The 20,630-nt window shown below is 46.2% G+C and overlaps 1 protein-coding gene and 1 long non-coding RNA gene across 8 annotated transcripts in view; one reads left to right on the top strand and one right to left on the bottom strand.

The window, feature by feature from the left end:
• The window catches only part of LOC116872510, a 113,981-nt gene that overhangs the window by 2,746 nt on the left and 90,605 nt on the right, over window positions 1–20,630 (bottom strand). The window lies entirely within an intron of this gene.
• Window positions 1–20,630, top strand: part of TNC (tenascin C) — a 92,322-nt gene that overhangs the window by 50,321 nt on the left and 21,371 nt on the right. The window contains exons 11-17 of one of the 7 annotated variants that reach the window (XM_032865707.1): window positions 826–1,098; window positions 1,771–2,043; window positions 2,657–2,929; window positions 5,421–5,693; window positions 8,040–8,309; window positions 15,907–16,179; window positions 17,753–18,025. The exons of 1 other annotated variant lie outside the window; for it this stretch is intronic. In XM_032865707.1, the coding sequence (XP_032721598.1) occupies window positions 826–1,098; window positions 1,771–2,043; window positions 2,657–2,929; window positions 5,421–5,693; window positions 8,040–8,309; window positions 15,907–16,179; window positions 17,753–18,025 (1,908 nt within the window). Of the gene's footprint in view, window positions 1–825; window positions 1,099–1,770; window positions 2,044–2,656; window positions 2,930–5,420; window positions 5,694–8,039; window positions 8,310–12,326; window positions 12,603–15,906; window positions 16,180–17,752; window positions 18,026–20,630 lie in introns of all 7 variants that reach the window. 5 more of the 7 variants (XM_032865701.1, XM_032865702.1, XM_032865703.1 and 2 more) reach the window with 5 other exon arrangements.

Raw genomic sequence — 20,630 nt, 5'->3', positions numbered from 1 at the left:
CCTTTCTAGAGAAAGTCCTTTATTCCTAGGTCACGCAGAGCCCACTTAAGCTCCGCCCTGGGTGAATTGTCACCGGGAAGGCATATTCAGACAGGTGTGTTATTGCTGTACTTTGTGTGTACAGGAGATGATTGAAGATGGCACCTTTCCTTTTAATTGAGCTTAATAAGCTCTGTTTGTCCCGGGCCTCAGTCTTTCTCTCTAGTAAGGGACTGTTTTGCAAAGACTCCTCCCCTTCCTCAGTACAACCTTACTTGGACCGTGTTCATTTATCTCTGATCTTCCTAAAGTGGTTTTATGTAAACTGACTTGAGCCCCCGGAACTGACAAAAAATCCCAGCATAGAGACTATAAAACAGATCCTCTAGATGAGACTGAGGAAACAAGATCCAATTTTCTCAAAATGCAGAAGGCTGAGCAGCTTAGACCCAGCATCCTGGGAATGCCTGGAGGCTGTTCCTTATGGGCTCATCCTTATGATGACAGACACTTTCCATGATGGAAACCAAAGCCTAGAACACTACAAACATGGATGTGTAGAGTTTTCTAGATCCACAGGACGCTGGTCAGGAGGAAAATGCCATTTCCGAAAGACACAGGCAAAGAGGCAACAGGGAAAAATAAGTATTATACTGAGTTTTCTGTTGATGTTTTGATGGCGGCCATAGTGCGGGGGCTTACATTGAGAGAAACATGGTGATCGGCCCCACCCCAGCCCCCACGGCAGGCCTTTTCAGCGTTGGCAATGGCTTTGCCATTTCTGGGTTCCCAGAAGGAAAGGAATTTGAGGAAGGGTTTAACTGACCCATCTCTGTCATTATTCAGGCCATGCCCCCGAACTGGAAAACCTCACCGTGACCGAGGTTGGCTGGGATGGCCTCCAACTCAACTGGACCGCAACTGACCAGGCCTATGAGCACTTTGTCATTCAGGTGCAGGAGGCCAACAGGGTGGAGGCAGCTCAGAACCTCACAGTGCCCGGCAGCCTGCGGGCTGTGGACGTCCCAGGCCTCAAGGCCGCCACCCTGTATAGAGTCACCATCTACGGGGTGATCAGGGGCTATAGGACACCAGTGATCTCTGCCGAGGCCTCCACAGGTACCTCTCTCTCATGCTTCCATTTCTAGCTCCTGCTGTCCCTAACAGGAAACCACCCACGGCTCATCAGACACGACTCACTTCTGAATGGACTTGGTCTGCCCCAGGTCATAGTGCTGTGGTGTCTCATAAAGGGGAGCCGTCAGGCTGTACGACTCCGGGGGCACCTTTGACAGCGCACCCCATGTGAACAACACCCTTTGGGGTTGCACAGAGCCCTGCCTGGGGACGATACCCACAGCCCCAGCGGCGGGGTCGTGAGCTTTATGGACTCCCTCCCAGGAAAGGATGTGAAGACATTATATTTAAGAGAAAAAAAAAAAAATCAGAACATTAATCTCCCTGCGCACTGAGGGTTGGGGCAACTCTTTAATGAAATAAGATATTTCATTAAATATAAATATAATAATATATATAATATATTTATAATTATATAATATATAATATTATTATATAATTATATAATATATAATATAATTATAAATAATACAAATATTTTTCTAGCCCTCATGCTCTTTGCTCGCTTTCTCAAATTCAGGAAGTTGCACGATGCATGTTTGTCTAGAGAAAGTCCTGTATTTTTCAGTAATATGAAGCCTACTCAGGTGTTCAAGGTTCCCTGGATCTTGCTGTGTGATTTGATCATGAAACTCATTCTTTGTCCTTCTGCAGGGGAAACTCCCGGTCTGGGAGAGGTTGCTGTGTCCAAGGTGCGCTGGGATGCCCTCAGGCTCAACTGGACTGCTCCGGAAGGAGCCTATGAACAGTTTTTCATTCAGGTGCAGGAGACCGATGCGGTCGAGGCGGCCCAGAACCTCACAGTCCCAGGAGGACTGAGGTCCGTGGACCTGCCTGGGCTCAAAGCAGCCACTCACTATAGTGTCATCATCCGTGGGGTCACGCGGGACTTCAGCACGACTCCTCTCTCTGTTGAAGTCTTGACAGGTATTCTAGACCAATCCGTTAATCTGCTTCCTCCCCTTGTCTCTGCTCGGGGGCATCCGAGCTCTTTCTGCTGTAAGCTGGGCTCAGCCACACACCCCCCCAGGGGAACACCGGTGAATCATTCCCACTTCCCTCCAAATGTCCTAGCCCTTATTTGGACATGTCCTGGTCCAGCATGGTAGCCAATTCCATGGAAAATTCCACCTACTCTTCCCTTACAAAAGTGAGAGGTGACTTTTCTTTCAAAGCAAGTTTCAATCATAATAGCTAAGGAGTTGGAAAGCACAATTTGCAAGTGGAAAAGAAAAAAAAACTGGTGTGAGCTCATTTTAAGAACACACTAAAAGATTCCCTAAAGCCCCATTTATATGTTAAGCGTGGAAGTTATGAACAATTCCTAGAACTGTCTTTCATTCCCGGAGACTGAAGAGAAAAACCCTGGCTTTAGTGCCCACAGTTAGAGCGTGCTCCATACCTGCCGTAAATCACGCATCTGTAATCAACACTCACCAGACGACTCCGCCCAGCCTCAGCCCGACGAGGGTCATCTTACCCAAATCCTCGCATGCAGTTCCTTTTTTTAGTAACTCGGCAACTCTGTGTCCTCATGCAGAAGAGGTTCCAGATCTGGGAAACCTCACAGTGACCAAGGTCGGCTGGCATGGCCTCAGTCTGGACTGGACGGCCCCCGATGGGATCTATGAGCAGTTTATCATTGAGATCCAGGAGGCTGACCGGGCCAAGGAAGCTCACAGTCGCACGGTTCCTGGGAGCCTGCGCTCCATGGAAATCCCGGGCCTCAGGGCTGGGACTCCTTACACAATCACCCTGCATGGCGAGGTCAGAGGCCGCAGCACTCTACCTCTTGTTGTGGAGGCCATCACAGGTATAGGACCCTCCTCCCACACCAGGGACTTGACTGAGCCAACCTCCCTTTGGGATAGAGAACATTCCCCAAGCGTCATAGTTTCATCTCCATGCTCCTGACAGGCAGTGCAAATGCAAGTTCTAACTTAGGAAGGTCTGGGTTGGAAGTCTGCTTTCCTGGCTGAATGCTCTTGGGTCTGTCGTTTGACATGTCTGAGCCTTCTTTCCTTGCCTTCAGTTCAGAGATAATACCCCACCTCAAAACGTTGTCCTGAGCAGTGAATGAAACCATGACCGAAAGTGCTTAGTTAAGCTCCCATCCTGTAGGAAATACTGAACAGCAAATAGGTTAATACATCAGGCAGCAACGTATCATAATGAAAATAGCAGAAACAGTAGGGCTGTGGCACAAGAATAAGGTCAAAAGTTTCTAGAGAAATCTTATCATGAGTAGCCTCAGAGTCACTGATTGCCGTCCAATAGGTAGTCATGTGTCCATGGGATAACCTTTGAAATGATCTGGCCACCTTCAGCTGAAACTGTCTGAGTCTCTCACTCTCTCCTTAACAGACACTCAGGGCAGCTGGCACATTTCCAAAAGAGAGCAGCAGTCACATTTGACCAGTGTTTTTCATTCAGTGTGGAGAGGAAAAACAATTTATCTCAATTTGTCCCCTGGAAATATGCTGTTGCATCTGTTATAGGAAAATTCTGTGCTGTTTGTGAGGTTTTTAGAAACAGCCTGAAAGGGGGCAAATGAGCCAAATTTTTGGTGGGTTTTTATGCTGGGCCCTCAGCCCATGCCCTTTGCTATACGTCCTGTGTTTTGATAATACCACCCATATAACCTCATTCAAATAATTTGTTCTTCTCGCTCACATATACCAAATAAATTTGGTCCTTGTGAGAAGGATTCCAAAAATGAGAAAGGTGATGTCGCAATCCACCAAAGCTGGCCAGGTTATATGGTCCTGTGCTGCTTGAAATATCTTCAGACCAAATGAGCAAAAGGGGCTTTTGAGGCCCGTGTGGTCTGGATACGGGATGCTAGCGGTCTCTATCTGTAGTATGTAAACTTTTGTTTTGAGCAACAGAACTCCTTTTGCACATGAAATCTCACCAGGAACCCCACTCCACAACAGATAAATGGATAGCTCTTCTCAGTGAGCGAGGGAGGCAGAAGGCACTTCCTGCACGGATAGCCCCCAGAAGCATCACGGTCATGTGGTACCGCTTGAATCAGCCCCTCTAACAGGCTGAGTGTGCTCAGACTCACCACTGAGTCCTGAAATATCTAAGAATAAGTACTTCAGGGGCACCTTTTGTGGCTGAAATTCCTACAGATAATTCCTTTTCTAACTTCGAATCCATGGCCCCTTCAGCCTTTAAAAGGAGAAGAGCCTGGAAGTGCATTTTATCCTCAGAGGTGTTCCCCTCGGCAGTGGGCTTTGCCATGTTAGGAATCCAGACTTCCTAAATCAGCAATGAGAACTACATTAACTGTCCTTCCTACGTGGTGGAAAGACAGATAGTGGGCCCTGCTCTGCACCATTTACCAAGCAAAACATAATCACTTTTAATTAAAAGTGGGCCCTCATTTCGCCCAAATGGCTTTGCTTCATGGTGCAGACATTCCTCATCCAGGCACAAAGTACTCACGGAAGGTGGGAGGGAAAGAACCGAGCCAAGATTCCAGCACAGAACATTTGATCCCCGAAAGCCGAGTAAAGTCCAGGGATAAAACAGCAGACTTGTCCAGACCGAGACAGCGTACACTCTATAAAGCCAGTCCGATAGCAGGTGGCCAGAAATTGGACAGTCTCTCCAACGTGAAGTCATGAAACGAGGCAGACAGTTGTTTCCAGTACCGCTGAGAAGCTCCAAGGGGAAACATCTGAACAGTGATGTGTTTGTTGTGCTGCCGCTTACGGGGCACTCACTGTGGGTCAGGTATGACCCTCAGGGGGGTTGTAAATGGTCTTAAAGCATCACACAGTCCAATGACAGGGCACTGTCCTCTCCCTCTATAGATGAAGAGAGTGAGACTCAGGGACGAGCTGTGTGATAGCTCCAAGACTCGCCGGTGGTTAAATACCATTGTTGGAGTTCCAACCAAGGCCCAGCCTCCTGCAAAGACTTCCCTTTTAACCATCCCTGCCCTCCTTACCCTGACCCGCAGTCCCACTTTGCCAGCTGCCCTGTGGGTTCTGGCCCTGCATGCCGAGAGCCCTCCCAGGTGGATTGTTCAGTGGTCCGCTGGACAGCATTGCTCTCTCAGTGAGCCATGCGGGTCTTCCCCTTTGTGGCCATTTGCAACTCCTAAAGAAAGCTGTGGCCAGGTTACGGGTGTTCAAGCTGGAAATAAATGCCCAGAGACCAAGAAGGACCACACATGCCCGGGAATACTCTCCCACCTCTTTCTGTCTTCCGTAGAGCTGGGCTGTGGGACGTTTTGGTTTCTTCCTTTTGTGCTTCGTGGAACTGACCGATACCTCTCTGTCCTTCTTCAGAGGAGCTCCCCGAGGTTGGGGACTTAGCTGTGACCGAGGTTGGCTGGGATGGCCTCCAACTCAACTGGACCGCAACTGACCAGGCCTATGAGCACTTTGTCATTCAGGTGCAGGAGGCCAATGGGGTGGAGGCAGCTCAGAACCTCACGGTGCCCGGCAGCCTGCGGGCTGTGGACGTCCCGGGCCTCAAGGCCGCCACCCCGTATAGAGTCACCATCTACGGGGTGATCGGGGGCTATAGGACACCGGCGCTCTCTGCCGAGGCCTCCACAGGTACTTTCCTTCCCACTGCCGATGCCCCTCCCCAAGGCGCCTGCTTCTTCTCCAAGAGACTCTGCGGAAAGTCAGCTTCTCTCCCTGAGTTCTTCCCTTCTGCCTCTTAGTGGCTGCTCATGCATGCTGAGCGACAGCCCTGTGAGCTGTGCCTCGGTCTACAAGCCCCGGCCCTTTAGAGAATGAATGATAGAGCCATTGCCTTTTCTGACCTCCAGCCTCTAGCCTCTCCCAGCCTTTACCTAGTCCTACCACTCCCTCTCTTTCCAAATGATGGCATTCTGTTTCAGGAGACAGCCTGATGGTTTTAATTCTCTTCTCCAGGGCTGGAATAGAACTAAAAGCCGTCCCCTCCCCTCACCGTGTGTGAGTTCTGGTAGAGCACAGATTATTTACTTTAGAGAGCCCTTTTGCTAGTTGGAAACCGGTACTTTACGATCCCAGATCCCTCAAGGGTGTGGGCACTGTGGTTCTTGCATTTAAAAGAAATGTTTTAATTTAAATGTTTCTTTAAAATGCACTGAGTATAACAAGAGAACTGAATTCCCCTCCTCTGGGCACTTCTCTCAGATACTGAGTCATTGTTAGGACACCAAATTAACAAAAAGCTAGACCAAAAAGGGAAGGAAAAAAAAAATCACACAATTATGACCAGAGACAGTACCAAAGAAAAAGCCATTCTTTAGGAGAAGTCCACACAGCAGCATTCAAAGCAAGGAATGTCCCGGGCTATGAATGTCAAAGATCTGATGCCCTTTTTGCTCTTTTAATCAAGAGGTGCTCCCTGGAAGGTTGGCCTCTGAGTGGCACACCCCAAGGGCCAACCCAGGAGGGTGCGTTAAACTCTACTCATCACTCTGCTGCAGCTGGCAAGGTGGCAAGGCATTCAGTGCCCCCTAAGAGCCTGCCATAGTGAGCAGCCTTCCCAAGCACTGTTTACTTTGCTCCCCTTCCTCCATGCCTCCACTGGGTAGAAGCTCAGCAGAGGCCATCGTGTTTGGTTCTGCAGGAGCCTGCCCCATTTTTAGATAGTTACTGCAACTAAACTTCCGTGCAAACCCATACAATCTCCCTGATTCTAGCAAAAGCATTGCTCTGCATTTTAGCCTCAATCATGTCAATAATCCTCACTGAGACAAATGTAATACAGACAGCCACTGTGTGAATGATGACCTTGAAACGCCCAGGAATTGCAACTGAGGCTACCCAGGATAGACCCAGGGTTCTTTGATCGGACATAGGGATCATAAATCATCCCTCCCCAGAAAGCAAGAGAAATCACTTGCCATTTCTGATCTTTCCTGCAGACCTTGTGGTTTGGGTGCCCTTAGTACTTTTATGTGTGGGGGTTTTTTTTTCCCCCTTTTAATGATATCAACAGTCTTGTTTCTGATGAACTGGTAGAAGGGGAGAAGGGCCGTAATTCCATCCGATCTGTGTCTCACCACATCTGATGGGATGGAAAGGCCTTCTCTTTCCCTGCTAGAGAAGCAATATCAGCTCTTACCACCTTGCTTCTGCCTGCGCTCTGCCTAGTTTATTCCTGCCGCATGACAAAGCGTTGGTGGGGCAGTCTCCCAGGCGAAATGCTATTTCTTGGCCAAATAGGGCAGCCTGAATCCCTTGCCTCAGCTCAGCTCTCCTGGTTGGCAATGCAGTAGTAGCTTTCTTGGCCCACGCAGAAGCAGTTAAGAGAGGACGAGCTTTTCTAACAGAATATGAAAACAGCCAGCCCTCGTCAGGGGTATATACAGAGACAATACCAAGAACCATGCTGACGAGTTGCCGGTTCCCTTTAAGTCACAAAAGCAGAAGCCTCCAGGTACCACCTTGGGAGGGTAACAGCATCAGAGTTACTCAGCCTTCATTTAACTAGATGGGAGCTCCTTCAAAGCAAAAAACACCCCCAGGAGGGTGCCAAGCAACTTTTGGTCTCCTGAGTGCAATTCAAGAGACTGAGAGCTGCCAGCACGCCTATCTTTTGAGCGATGGCCAGCATCCCCGCCATGGGGCTCCCCAAAACATCTGAGCTTAGCTCCGCAGTTCCCGCTGACATCATCTAGATGGCTTCTCCCACTCAGGATCTCAGCCAGCCCAATCGCGTAAGGCAGCTCCAGAGCAGGAAAATCTAACTGCCCAACATTCCTCTTGGTCTTCCCTTGTTAACAAATCCCCTCTGTCGCTCCCATCGGCTCCGCCGGGTAATACCTCCCGCCTCTCAACCTTAACCTTGAACTAGCAGATCCTTCTGCCCAACCGTGGTTCTATTAACGACCTCAGTCTTAAAACACAAGCCTGATCATTAACCCCTAATTTTTTTTTCTTCTCTCCTGCCCCCTTTTTCAGCCGCAGGACCTGAAATTGGAAACCTAACTGTTTCTGACATAACTCCTGAGAGCTTCAATCTCTCCTGGACAGCCACCAATGGGGCCTTCGAGACCTTTACCATTGAAATTGTTGATTCCAATAGGTTCTTGGAGACGATGAAATACAATATCTCTGGTGCTGAAAGAACCGCCCACATCTCAGGGCTACCCCCTAATAATCACTTTGTTATCTACCTCTCGGGACTCGCTCCCAGCGCCCGGACCCAGATCGTCACCTCGGCCACCACAGGTACATCCGCTCTCTCCCATGTCTGACTCCCTCTCTCTAGGTCTCTGAAGTCTTCTCGGCAAGGGGAAGCCACTCCTTCTCACCTGCTGAGGCCATGAACTTCTCCAGGAGGCAGGGCTGGAGCTCTGCTTAACCTAACTCTCTTCCCACAGCGGCCCCAATGGTGAATTTCCGTGAAGTCCCCTGCCTGATCTATTACTGACCAGGATACGTGCAGCCTTAAACATAGTCTGGTCCACATTGTCGAATGGAATCTGGAGAAAAGCATTCTGCCCTTTCATACCTAAAAAACCAGACTTGTCCTTGATTTGGAAAGACATTCTGCATCAGTCAAAGAGGTCTTAAAAATTATATTTTGTGTTATCCTAGTTGACCTCCTAATACCCAAGTATCCCAATGATTTAATGAAACTGGTGCTATTTGTTTTGTTTCAACTGGGAAAATGTCCGAAAGGAAAAAAAAAAAAAAAGGGCAAGTTACTAATCAGATGGGGGCACGAGGAAGCTGTGCCATCCAGAATGCCCCAAGTCTATCACCAGCTCTAGGAACAAAGACCTGAGCATGCTGTCTTGCCCCCAGAGAGTGAATGGTTGATTTCAAAAATAGAAGTAGTCATGTTTCAATAAGGAACTTGGTCAACCAAAGCATAAGCTGCTCTTACTTAAATTTGTACTGTCTGTGGTAGACATACTATGTGAGATGTTCTCTGGGATGCAGCAAAAGGGCATTCTCTATCTGAATTTAGATAGGAGAAGCTTATCCATTCAAAATAACATTCTTAGCCCATTTGGGGCAGTGAATCAGTAAATCAGAAAAGAGTTCACATCATAGCATCAAAATCGTCTATCACAGAAGTTACCCATGGCTGAAGGAGGGTCTGTCCTCATTTTACGTGAGACTACAAATTGTCACCGGGGTGGTGGAGAGGTTGTTCCGGCCAGATTCAAGTACACTGAGACCTAGGGAAGAAAACCACCCAACCCCACCTCTTCTTTTCCCATGGCACAAACTGGGTTTCAACAAAGTACCTGAGTCTTTATCCAAGGGTGAGGTCTAAAACTTCATGGATTTAGTCTTATGTGTTTTGGTTTTTGACTCTGTAACCGTGTTTTAAACTGACACGCTTTCATATCTCTTTGTTTTCTGCTTACTTTAGTAGCCGAACCTCTCCTTAGCCACCTCACTATCTCAAATGTGACCTGGGCCAGTGTGTCTCTGTCGTGGAAAGCCCAGGAGGCTACCTTTGATAGCTTTCTTATAGAAATTAGGAATTCTGACCCCCGCCAGGAAACAGTGGTACACTCTCTGCCCGCAGCGTCTCGCAGCTCTGTCATCGTCAACCTCAATGCTTCTTCTAATTACACTGCCCACCTTCATGGGCTGATTGGCGGGCACCGTGTTCAGACTCTGACGGCCCAGGCAACCACAGGTACTTGCCACAATGGCTTCTTCTCTCCATTGAACTTCCTCTGAGGGTGTAAAAAAAAAAAAAAATCACTCATTACCCATTTTTCATCCTCCTCATTCCTCCAGATCATTCTCAGATTTGATAGGGCCACCCAAATCAGAGCTTCAAAACCTAAAAAAAAGAAAGAAAGAAAGAAAGAAAGAAAGATGAAAAGAAAAGAAAAGAAAAGAAAAGAAAAGAAAAGAAAAGAAAAGAAAAGAAAAAAGAAAAGAAAAACTCTCACCCCAAATTAAGGAACTTTGGCATCACCCTCTTTTTCCTAAATAGGCACTCACATCTGGAGTTGCTCTGTGTGTTTGTTATAGAATTAACCTGACTTGCCTTGGTTAAATTTCTAAATCATCCTTCCATTTGATCTTGAATAATCGTTTCTAGTTTCATCCATTTTATCATCTGCCTGTGGTCTAATCAAAGTTTACCTCTGTCGTATTCAAAGAGGTGCATGCATGCCAGTTTTGGTCCCCTGATCAGAATGTTCTACATCCTCTTTCTCTCCCCCAAGATTCTGAAAAGTGGTGCCAGGAGCATGCAGAGAAAAGACCCTAACGCACGTGAGAGGAACCAGTGGTCCCATCGTGTTCTTGAGAATTCTGTTTGCTTGCCTTCCCTACAAACAGACTATTCCCTTTTGACATTTACCCTATGAAGCATGCTTTGTCATTTACTGACAACTGTCACAAATTGTCAGTCTTCTTTCATCTGTCATCGTGTCCAAATCTTGGTGCATGTGGTGAACATTCAGAGCATTAAATTTCTGAAAAGATCCATGTTTCCTGGAAGCAGACAGCATGCCCAGGAATTATCTGAAGGATCAGAAGCAGGGACGGAAAGATGTCCCAGCTTGCACGGAGCACTGACCCTGCCTTCCCTCTCTATCTCTGAGGTCCTTCTTGCATTTCCCTTTTCAGCTTGGCCACCCCCTTTGGGAGCCAGCTGGAGGCCAAGCTGCCATGAGAACCTAGGTCTTACTCTGCATGGTGAATGTGTTCGCACTGCCAGTCTCTATCTGGTGGCATGAGAAGAGTCCTAACATGCATCCTTACTTGGAGAGATCACTTCCACAGCAAAATACAAGGAAGGAACAAATAGAGGCCTCTTGGGGGGTGGGGGTGGGGTGGTGTTCTACCTTCAGTGTGGTTGAAGTAAATTGCCAGGGTTGTGGCTAAAAATAAGAGCATCATTCGCTTCTCAAACAAATCGCCAAGGAGGAGATCCCGTGCCATCGCTTACGGCCGTGTTCTGCTTCTGAGCCAGATCCTTGTTACCCTTGGAGACTTTCTGGCATTGCATTAAGCTGTGCAATTGTCCAGTTAAGGTTTCTCCAGGTGCACCCCTTCTTTCCTCTTAACACCGGAGCTGCAGCCACACAACTCCCAAGTCCCTGGAGGAAATCATCTGCTTCTCTCCCTAGCTCTAAAGGCTGGCCCCAGTACCTCAAGCCTCCAGAACCCTGCCTCATTCTAACACAGAGTTGGAGTTGAACTTATTTTCATGGTAGTATTACGTGATAGGTATGCATTGAGGAGGTCAGACCATCTACATCCCGGCTGAAACTAGTGATACAGGCCCCCTACATTAACAATGAGTCCCTTCATCTCTGATCTCCTAGTCCTTAAGGGACAAGAGAAACCTAACCTCCAGGGGAGCCAGCTATCTTTGCAAATTATCCAGTAAGTGGATTTTCTAGGCAGAAAATGCAACACCTCATTAAATTTTCTTTTAACTTCTGGATACACCAGGAAGGATTTCGTGAAAGCCATTTTACCTTTGCGGTACATAGGGTAGGGTGCAGATCTCCCTATGGTGTATAGGAAACTTAGGTTTCTAAATACTATGAAGAATTTCTCTTGTGTGGATATTAGCCTTTAATTTGTACAATCCAAACAGATCAAAACAAGCGAAATAAGGAAATTTAAAAGTAGCATTTTCTAAGCTGTGCTCAGTGGACCACCAGCTCCTTGAGATGTTCAAAGACTATTTTTCCGAACGCGTATCCACTCATCAGTCAAGTTTATGAAATTCTGGGCTACGTAAAATTAAGCAGGTTTCTTTATAGAACGAGCATTGCAGAAGCTCTAACATGCTTTGTGAGTCTCTAGGGTGAGAGAGAATATCCGTAAATACTTCACTATAAAGCTGTTTTTCTTAGAACAGCTATGGAGAGAGTGCCCCACTGCAAACCTTAGAAATGCACCCTTAATATTCCACTGTTAATGGAACCTTAATATTCTACTGTTATTCTAATATTCAACCTTAATATTCTACTGTTCTAATGACCTGTTTGCTCGTTTTTGTACATGGCCAGAAAATGGTCATGTCTGTCCTTATAAAGAATGTGCATCCAGGCCCGCAGAGAAAGCAGTGTAGTCTCTAGCATTATAGTCGATGCAGGTGTAGCCACGGGTGGATAGACTATCTTTCTGCAAATATTTGGAGGGATTGGCACTTTCATGTCCTATGGCCACATTCTGGAAAGATCCATTGCTTCCTCTAATAATGTCTCTCTCTCTCTCTCTCCCTCTCTTTCGCCCATGTCCCTTTCCCTTCAGAGCCAGAGCCACAGTTGGGCACGCTAATCCTTAGCAATATTACTCCTGACAGCTTCAACGTGTCCTGGACCGCTCGAGCCGGGCCTTTTGCAAAGATTGTTGTCAATGTTAGCGATTCTCACTCGCTGTATGAGCCCCAGCAGCTGACGGTCTCAGGAGACACACAGCACGCTCACGTCACAGGCTTGGTGGAGAACACTGGCTATGACGTTAGTGTGGCGGGGGCCACCTGGGCCGGGGACCCCACCAAGCCCCTCACGGCCTTTGTCACGACAGGTACTCATTCAGAGGTTGTTGCTTGTCTGCCGAGAATTCGGGACGTGGGGAGCGGGGGAAAGGCGAGAGGCGTTCTGAAGGCATTCGACCCCAAATCCAGTCTTCGCTCCAGGTGTACACATCTGAGTGAAGAGGGAGCAGATCCTGTAGCAAAGAGGGGTATTTTGCCACCATTTGTGGGAAATGGAGACCGTGTATTCGACAGCTGTGTCAAGTTTCCAGGGATTTCCCTGCCTAGCTTTATGGGCTGATCCATATTTTAGTGATTCTGGCTGAAGAGTGAGTTCTAAGGTAGTAACAGCCAAGAACAGGAATTTTGTCCATAAATCATGCTATGCTAAGGCCGTTTATAAACCACCTGCCCCAGAAATGCAGTAATTTATCTTTTTTCTTTAAAAAAAAAAAAATACTTCGTCCTAAATCAACATCTACAACAGATTTCTGAAGGTTTGACCTAGCATAGCAGATAAATCCAAACTTCATTAAAGCTTACCCATTTATTGAACTTGACCTCTAACCTCTCTTGGAATTACCTTAAGAATTGCTTAAAGATACGGCTTTCCCTTTTTTTGCCTGAGATTATCCCCGATCGATGGCAAAGCCTGCAAATGGTGTGCGCTTACCATATCCCTAGCCTGACAAACCTCAGGAAGTCTTTAGAAGTCTGCAGCCTCCCACTAATGATAATTTTCAGGAGACTGACTTTACCTTCTGATTCTCACATTAAACCAAGCCTCTCCCAGCATCCAAAGCTGCTGCCAAGAAGACATGCTAATGCGTTCAATTAAATATTTAATTGGAGGCAGCCGTGATGACCTCGAAGCGTGAGGGTTTTGATATCAGGCCTGAGTGGTTTCTGATCTTCTCCCACATCTTCTTAGCTGCATAACCTTGGCTGCTGTTTAACTGCTCTGAATTCCAATTTCGTTATGAATGAAGATGGGACGCCCACAGCTACTTGGGGCAGCCCTTGTCTCAGGAATTAAATGGATACAATGAACTTTAAGGGTCTGGTTTCCGGCAAGTGCCTCACAGATGCTGGGTTTTTTCCATTTCCTAGCAATAGGAGGGGAGCAGTGTTCTGAAAAATAAGCCGCAAGTCTAGATAGAAACTCAGCAACTATTGTTGTGAAATCATGACTTTCCTGTGATTTTTAAGAGAACACGGGACGTGGTTTTAACAGGAGATCAGAAAGTGTTTATATTTTCTGTCCCGTTGCCTACTGTGAATTCAGTCGTTCAGACAAGTCTTCAAATACAGAACATGCTCCTTTCTCAGTGGGGCGGGGGAGGGAGCGGTGGGGACTCCCATTCTCTCTCATCCCAAAGCCATGAGATGAGCTGGAGAGGAGGAATGGCCAGCCACCCATCCAGGTCAGTCAGACCCTTACTTGTCGCCTCGCCTCCTGCAGGACCTCCCACAGAACAGGGAGAAGAAAGGCAGGCTGGGAGTGCTGGTCTTGGGAATCCTAGATCTGGTTACAGCATTGTCTCAGCTAATCCCTGAAGTGAAAAGACCCCGAGTTTTAAAGGAAGCATATTTTTAAAAAAGAGAAAGGATAAAAAAAAAAAAAAGCTGAACATGAATGACTATAAATAACAGGCCCTGACTGACTGACTAATTAGCCTGAAGCCCTTGTTTTCGTTGGACTCTGCCGCTTTGATGGGGTGGAGGTGCCAAGGGGCTAGCTACCAAAGAGGCCCCATTTATCTAAACAAAACTCAGCAACAGAACTTGAGAGCCATGTCTTGCACACAGAGAAGCCTCTTTGCACAGCGTATGAAATTTCATCTCTGCCTTTGATAGAGTTATGATTTGGGGTAGATCCTTAAATGGTAAAAAAAAAAAAAAAAAAACCAACAACAACAACACCACCACCAAAAAAAAACCGTCAAAACAAAGAGCAAGTGTGTTAAAAAAGTACAAGTCCAAACCACAACAAAATTTAAATCACTGCCTCAGGAATGAACGCATTCATTCACTTGTTCATTCAATCACCAAAATCTTTATTTTTCTTTACATCCCGTGGATTAGACCCTGGGTATTCGTGTAAGGTCATTTATTTCTTTGAACGTTTCTATTTAGAAGCAATGGAAAATGTGCCTCCAAATGAGGGGGAGCTAAAGCAGCCTTGGTCATGGAGTTCCCAGCCCCACGCCCCCTCCAATGAAAACCAACATTCACCAAGACCATGCTTTGTTTTGCTAGAGGCACTGGACCTTCTCCACCGATCCTACTTACATCTCCAGACTTGCCAGCCCTGATGGGGTCACTAATTAGACGTTGGCCCAGAGTGTGGGAAGAGCGTTGAGCTTGGAATCAGATGGCCTGGGTGGGAGGCCAGTTTAGCCCCCCAGTAGATGTGTGATCCTGGATAAGTCATTGACCTCTGTTTCCTTAGATGTCATGGGGGTGAAGGGACAGGTAGCAATAGCCACTTCACAGTGTCATTGTGAGATTTAAATAGGAGAACAGATGTGGAGCCTGATCAGTTGGGACATAATGGCACCTAGGAACTTAAGTGATATAAGCTCAGTCCTTTTGGAAACCCCCGTGTGTAAAGACCCCACAGCACCTGGGACACAGATATTTGGTGAATGAATGAACAGATGACAATAGAACTTACTAAAGATCCAATGTTTTTATCTTCTGACTTTATCCAGGAAAACAAACAGCCAAAGAATTAACGAATCCTAGTATTCCTTAACTGGGCTGTAGTCATAATCTGCTAATTCTGACACATGAAAAACCTTACCCCCTCCCTCTAGTTCAGGTTATGAGGACATATGTCACTAATAGGTCTCATCCACTTGATTCAAAGTGAACTAGAAGTGGAATAGAAACATGAAGTACACCAAAAAGGAAGTATGTATTTAGTCGGGGAGTGGGGGAATTGATTTCCTTCAAGACCTTCAGAAGACAGAGGGAAACAGAGAAAGGGATCCAGACCCAACAAAAGCCATCCAATTTTATAGGGAAAAAATCATGGCCTTTGGAGTGAGACCCAGCTAAAACCTTCACTCTGTCACATCCTTACTCTGTGACTTTGGCCAAGCCGATCGACCTCTTTGAAACTCAGGGTTTTTTGCCTGCATAATGGGAATAATGTCTATCTCATAGGCCTGTTGAGAGATTAGCATAAGATAACATCATCTGGCCCCTAATAAGCTCTTATTAAATATACATTTTCTGAGAATTTAACACATTTAGTGATTGGGTATCTGTCGCTATTTGTGGAGACGTGCTATCTCAGCAGGGTCAGCGCCGCTAACCTGAGTTGTTTTCACTCCTCCCTTCTTTCAGAGGCCCTGCCCCTTCTGGAAAACCTAACCATTTCCGACATTAATCCCTACGGGTTCACAGTTTCCTGGATGGCATCGGAGAATGCCTTTGACAGCTTCCTAGTAACGGTGGTGGATTCTGGGAAGCTGCTGGACCCCCAGGAATTCACACTTTCAGGAAACCAGAGGAAGCTGGAGCTTAGAGGCCTCATAACTGGCATTGGCTATGAGGTTACGGTCTCTGGCTTCACCCAAGGGCACCAAACCAAGCCCTTGAGGGCTGAGATTGTTACAGGTATTTGGATTCAAGTGAGCCATTTTCTCCCTTCCTTGGTTCTCTTCCATGTAATCCATCTACCACATCACCAACATCCTTGTCCATTTTCTTTACGTAATCCATAGATGTGGCCTGCTCTTTTGTGTTTTCCCCCACACTCTCCCTTGTCTTGTGTCTCTACTCAGCACTCCTCTTCTCCCACTCCAGAAATGAGAAGGTCAAAATGTTTGCCCCTTGGCATCCCAAATCTTGTAGACCGTGTCTTGTCCAAGTTCTTGTGTGCTTACTCTGCATCACCCTCTTCTGTGTACATCCTGGCTGGTCCTCAGCTATGTTTCAGCCTTCTCAAAAGAAATATACCAATGAGGATATTTCAAAAACTTATTTACAACATTTGCCATCTCAACATCTCAACTATGATCTTGATAAACTTACCGGGTAGGCTCGTTATTGGAAACCTAACTGCGAACTTATTTTATTGGTAAACACTAATGTCATAGAGATTCTTTGACACAGACTAAATCCATAATTTTCTCAAGACTAATAATAATTCCTAGATACATAAAACATTAACAACTTTTAACAGTCAAAAATCTGTGTTTCCCAAAGTCTTTCCAGATTTTATCAGCTCCGTAGGCTATTCAAAGGTCCTGCTTGGTGAAGAAGTTCCATGTACAAATAAGTTTTGGAAACATAGTTTAATAGGATCCCTGACAACAGGGCTTTCCAGAATAGCCCAATGTGCATGTGTCTTTTCCAAGAGGGACTTACCCAAGCAGTATTTCCCAAACTTATTTGACATCAGATGCCTTTTAAGGAAGAGGAGCAAACAGGAATGGTTTGTTCTGAGTACACTTTGGGAAACTCAGCTTTAAATTTACCTTGACAATGAGTTTTGTCTAGTGAAGGTAATCCAAGATCATACCTTGAGTCCAAAGTATGGAGTACAAGAGGTTCCAAGCCTCAGTTCTATCCTCTGGATGCCTGTCTAATGATTTAAAAAGCAAACAACAAAGTCAAGAGTAGGAGCCTTCTTGAGTACAACAGTTCCAAGAAAAATGCAAAAAGACCATAACATAACATTTTAAAAGCCATTTTGCTCAGGATCAAGGGAAATATAATCAGCAGTATCATCATGGGCAACTCTACAGATCGTTAATATTGGTTTATTTGTCTTTTAAAAAAGAAAAAGACAAAGGTCTCACAGAGGATGGGCACTCAGCCATTGGAAGACAGAGAGCAAATGTAAACAAGTTACTGGCTTTGAACTTGTTTAATAATGCATGGGAGGGGCCAAAGCAGAGTCCAGATGTGGACTGATAGAATTGCTTTTAGACAAAACTCACATATACAAGCATCCACTTGGCTTGTATTGGATGTATGAACTCCATCTTCCCCTTCTCCTAGACCTACTTGTTTGTGTTGAATGATTTTATTTTCGGGAACTCAGGACACTTCTGTCCCTGAGAGCCAGGGCCAGTGCATACTAATAACCCTCCCTCACCCCCCCTCCATCCCACAGAAGAAGACTGTATGGGCTGGTAAATGATGTTTTCTCTCCTCCTCCCCCCACCATGTTCTTCTCCTCTAGAAGCCGAGCCAGAGGTGGATAACCTTCTGGTTTCAGATGCCACCCCAGATGGTTTCCGTCTGTCCTGGACAGCTGATGAAGGGGTCTTCGACAGTTTTGTTCTCAAAATCAGAGATACCAAAAAGCAGTCTGAGCCACTGGAAATAACCCTACTTGCCCCCGAACGAACCAGGGACATAACTGGTCTCAGAGAGGCCACCGAGTATGAGATTGAGCTCTATGGAATAAGCAGTGGAAGGCGATCCCAACCAGTCCGTGCCTTAGCAACCACAGGTACCGTACCTCCACAGGAGAAAACCGAGAAAAGTCGTTGACGCAGGGGTCTTCTTTCACAGGGCTGAGAAACTGCAAGAGCTTTGAATGCAGCTAAGCTCTTTCAATTACAGACGGTGCGAGTGTGGAAAATTTGGCTGAGCCTTCGTGCAAGAGGAGCAGGATGCCATTTATTTAATGGGGTTGTTGAGGATTGAATGAGATAATTCATGGCAAGCCCACAGCAGAGGGTCTGGTGCATAGCAAGGGCTTTGCAAATTAAAGCTATCTGGAGTTGCATTATTTTCATTAATACATCATCATCATGACAGTTATTGCAGTTTTTAAATTCCAAAGACCCTTCTTCCAGCCAATAATCGCATCTTTTTTTTTTTTTTTTTTTTTTGGATGCAGAGGTACCTCTGGGCAAATGTTTGACCTTACAATGTGCAGGGGATAATGGAGAAGTGGTACCTCCACCTATAAAGATGAATATTTATCAGATGCAATGTGTAAATAATCCATTGCGTGCTCAGGAAGGATCAAAGGAGGGAGCTGACAAGGTCGACAGGCTGCTCATCACGACATTCATGATTTTATAGGATAGATACTCCATGGCAGGTCTAAAAGGCACTAGAGGGGAAAATGCAAATCCTTTTCCCTATGAGTTGTTCCAAGGAGGAAAAAGGAAGTTGATTGGTAACAGGACTCTTTAGCGGGAAAGACCTATAACAGGTGTGGTGAATTCCTTCCTGAAACTAAGGGACAAGGAGAAACTAGCATTCCTTAGAGAGACTGCTTCAAGAGGAATCAGAAGAAAGAATCACAAAAGCACAGGAAGAGGTAAAAGGGACCAAGGAAGGGGGTAGACCAGCCTCTTCTGCTTGTGCAGAAAGATGTGATTTGCCTCACATCACACGGCCAGGTTTGGTGTAGAACCCAAACGCGGCTATTCTAATACTATTTTATTATTGTATTTTAATACTTACTTTAATACTATTAAATGTAAGCAGGCTGGATGACAGAGAACCAATGAGTGTACATACTTGCCGTCTCTGAAAAGCAGCCCGTTAGCCAAAAACTCTGTGCGCAGAGGTGGGTGCATTACCATGTCAAGGTGCAGGACCCGCGGAGCTCTCTCAGAGAAGCCACATACAGAAACCATAATCCTTATCTGTGGGTGTGGAGGAAACGCCGACGTGCAGACAGCAGTCCAGGAGGAGGAAAACTCGTTTCTTAGTAGCTTGGACAGCCTGTCCATGGGATGCGGGTCCTTGTCTCCTCCTCCCTGTGGCTGCGCATAAAACAACCTCAGATCACAGACTGAGCCTGATTTTGACCTCGGTTTGTAGACACTGCCTTTCGACATTTGCTTCTGATCACTGATTTTGTTTTGCCAATCTTTTTTGCCAGAGGCCCTGCAGTTCTAAAGCCAAAAAAGAAGGAATAATCAAGAGGGTTTTTTTTTTTTTTCTTTTTGTAAGAACCAAAAAAAGAAAGAAAGACCCTGCTCTTTCGGAAAAGCTCTTCTTTGATTTCTTATTCTGGGGATTTGTATTTCAAAGCCAACGAGAAGTAAGAGTGCGTGTGTGTGTGTGTGTGTGTGTGTGCGCGCCCACATGTGCCTGCGTCCCTTGCTCCGTACTTGGAAAGGACAGGACAGGTGACTCCATTAGACAGAATACGTCTTATTCCATTGTAACCTCATGTGTTTTATGACGTTTCCCTCTTGTTTTTCCATCCTCCTTCTTCTTTCCTTCCCTGTGTAGTTGTAAACCCTTCTCTGGGATGTTCCTTTCCTCTTTATCCTCATCAAAGCTGCTGCAGGTTCTCCTCTCACTCCCAGAGCACCAGCTGCCAGCCCAGAGTGCCCAGCGGCAGAAAGGGCGGTCAGGGTCAGGGGCGGCGCATACAGCGATTTGGCCTAGAGCCTCTGGGGAGAGTCCCTGGAGCCTAATCCTTGCTCTACTAGCTGTGCGGTCTTGGGCAAGTCTCCTTTCCCCTCTGAGCCTCAGTCTCCCCATCTGGCAAGTAGAATTTAACTCAGAATTCAGCCATGAGGTTTTTTTTTTCTTTCTTTCTTTGTTTTTAAGGATTTTATTTATTTATTTACAGACAGAGATCACAAGTAGGCATAGAGGCAGGCAGAGAGAGAGAGCAGGAAGCAGGCTCCCCGCTGAGCAGAGAGCCTGATGCAGGGCTCGATCCCAGGGCCCTGGGATCATGACCTAACCGGAAGGCAGAGGCTTAACCCACTGAACCACCCAGGCACCCCTCAGCCATGAGATTTAAGGAAGATCATGAATGTCAAATATTTCGTTTCCTTGCCCGCTGTAACAATACTAACTGTTACTATGTTTGGGTGATTTCATGTAAATTTAATTTTTTAAAGGGGTGCCTGGTTCAAAGTTCAAAAATTTAGAAAGAATCTATAGCAAAGTCTCTCTGCAACTCCGTCCCTGCTCCCTAGCTGCTCGAAATACAGGCATTCGATATTGCCACTTCCTTGTCTGTAGAAATAGACAAAATTAGACATAAATCTATTCTCTTTTTTAAAAGATTTGCAGAAAATCACTCTTCTACAGTCTGGTATACGTGGGTTTCTTGCTTACTGGATCAGAGAGAT

Source organism: Lontra canadensis, unplaced genomic scaffold (assembly GCF_010015895.1).
Source record: "Lontra canadensis isolate GAN:19392208 unplaced genomic scaffold, GSC_riverotter_1.0 scaffold30, whole genome shotgun sequence".
Taxonomy (NCBI): Eukaryota; Metazoa; Chordata; class Mammalia; order Carnivora; family Mustelidae; genus Lontra; species Lontra canadensis.
Note: the sequence above shows the minus strand (reverse complement) of the source record. Positions and strands in the feature narration are given on the sequence as shown.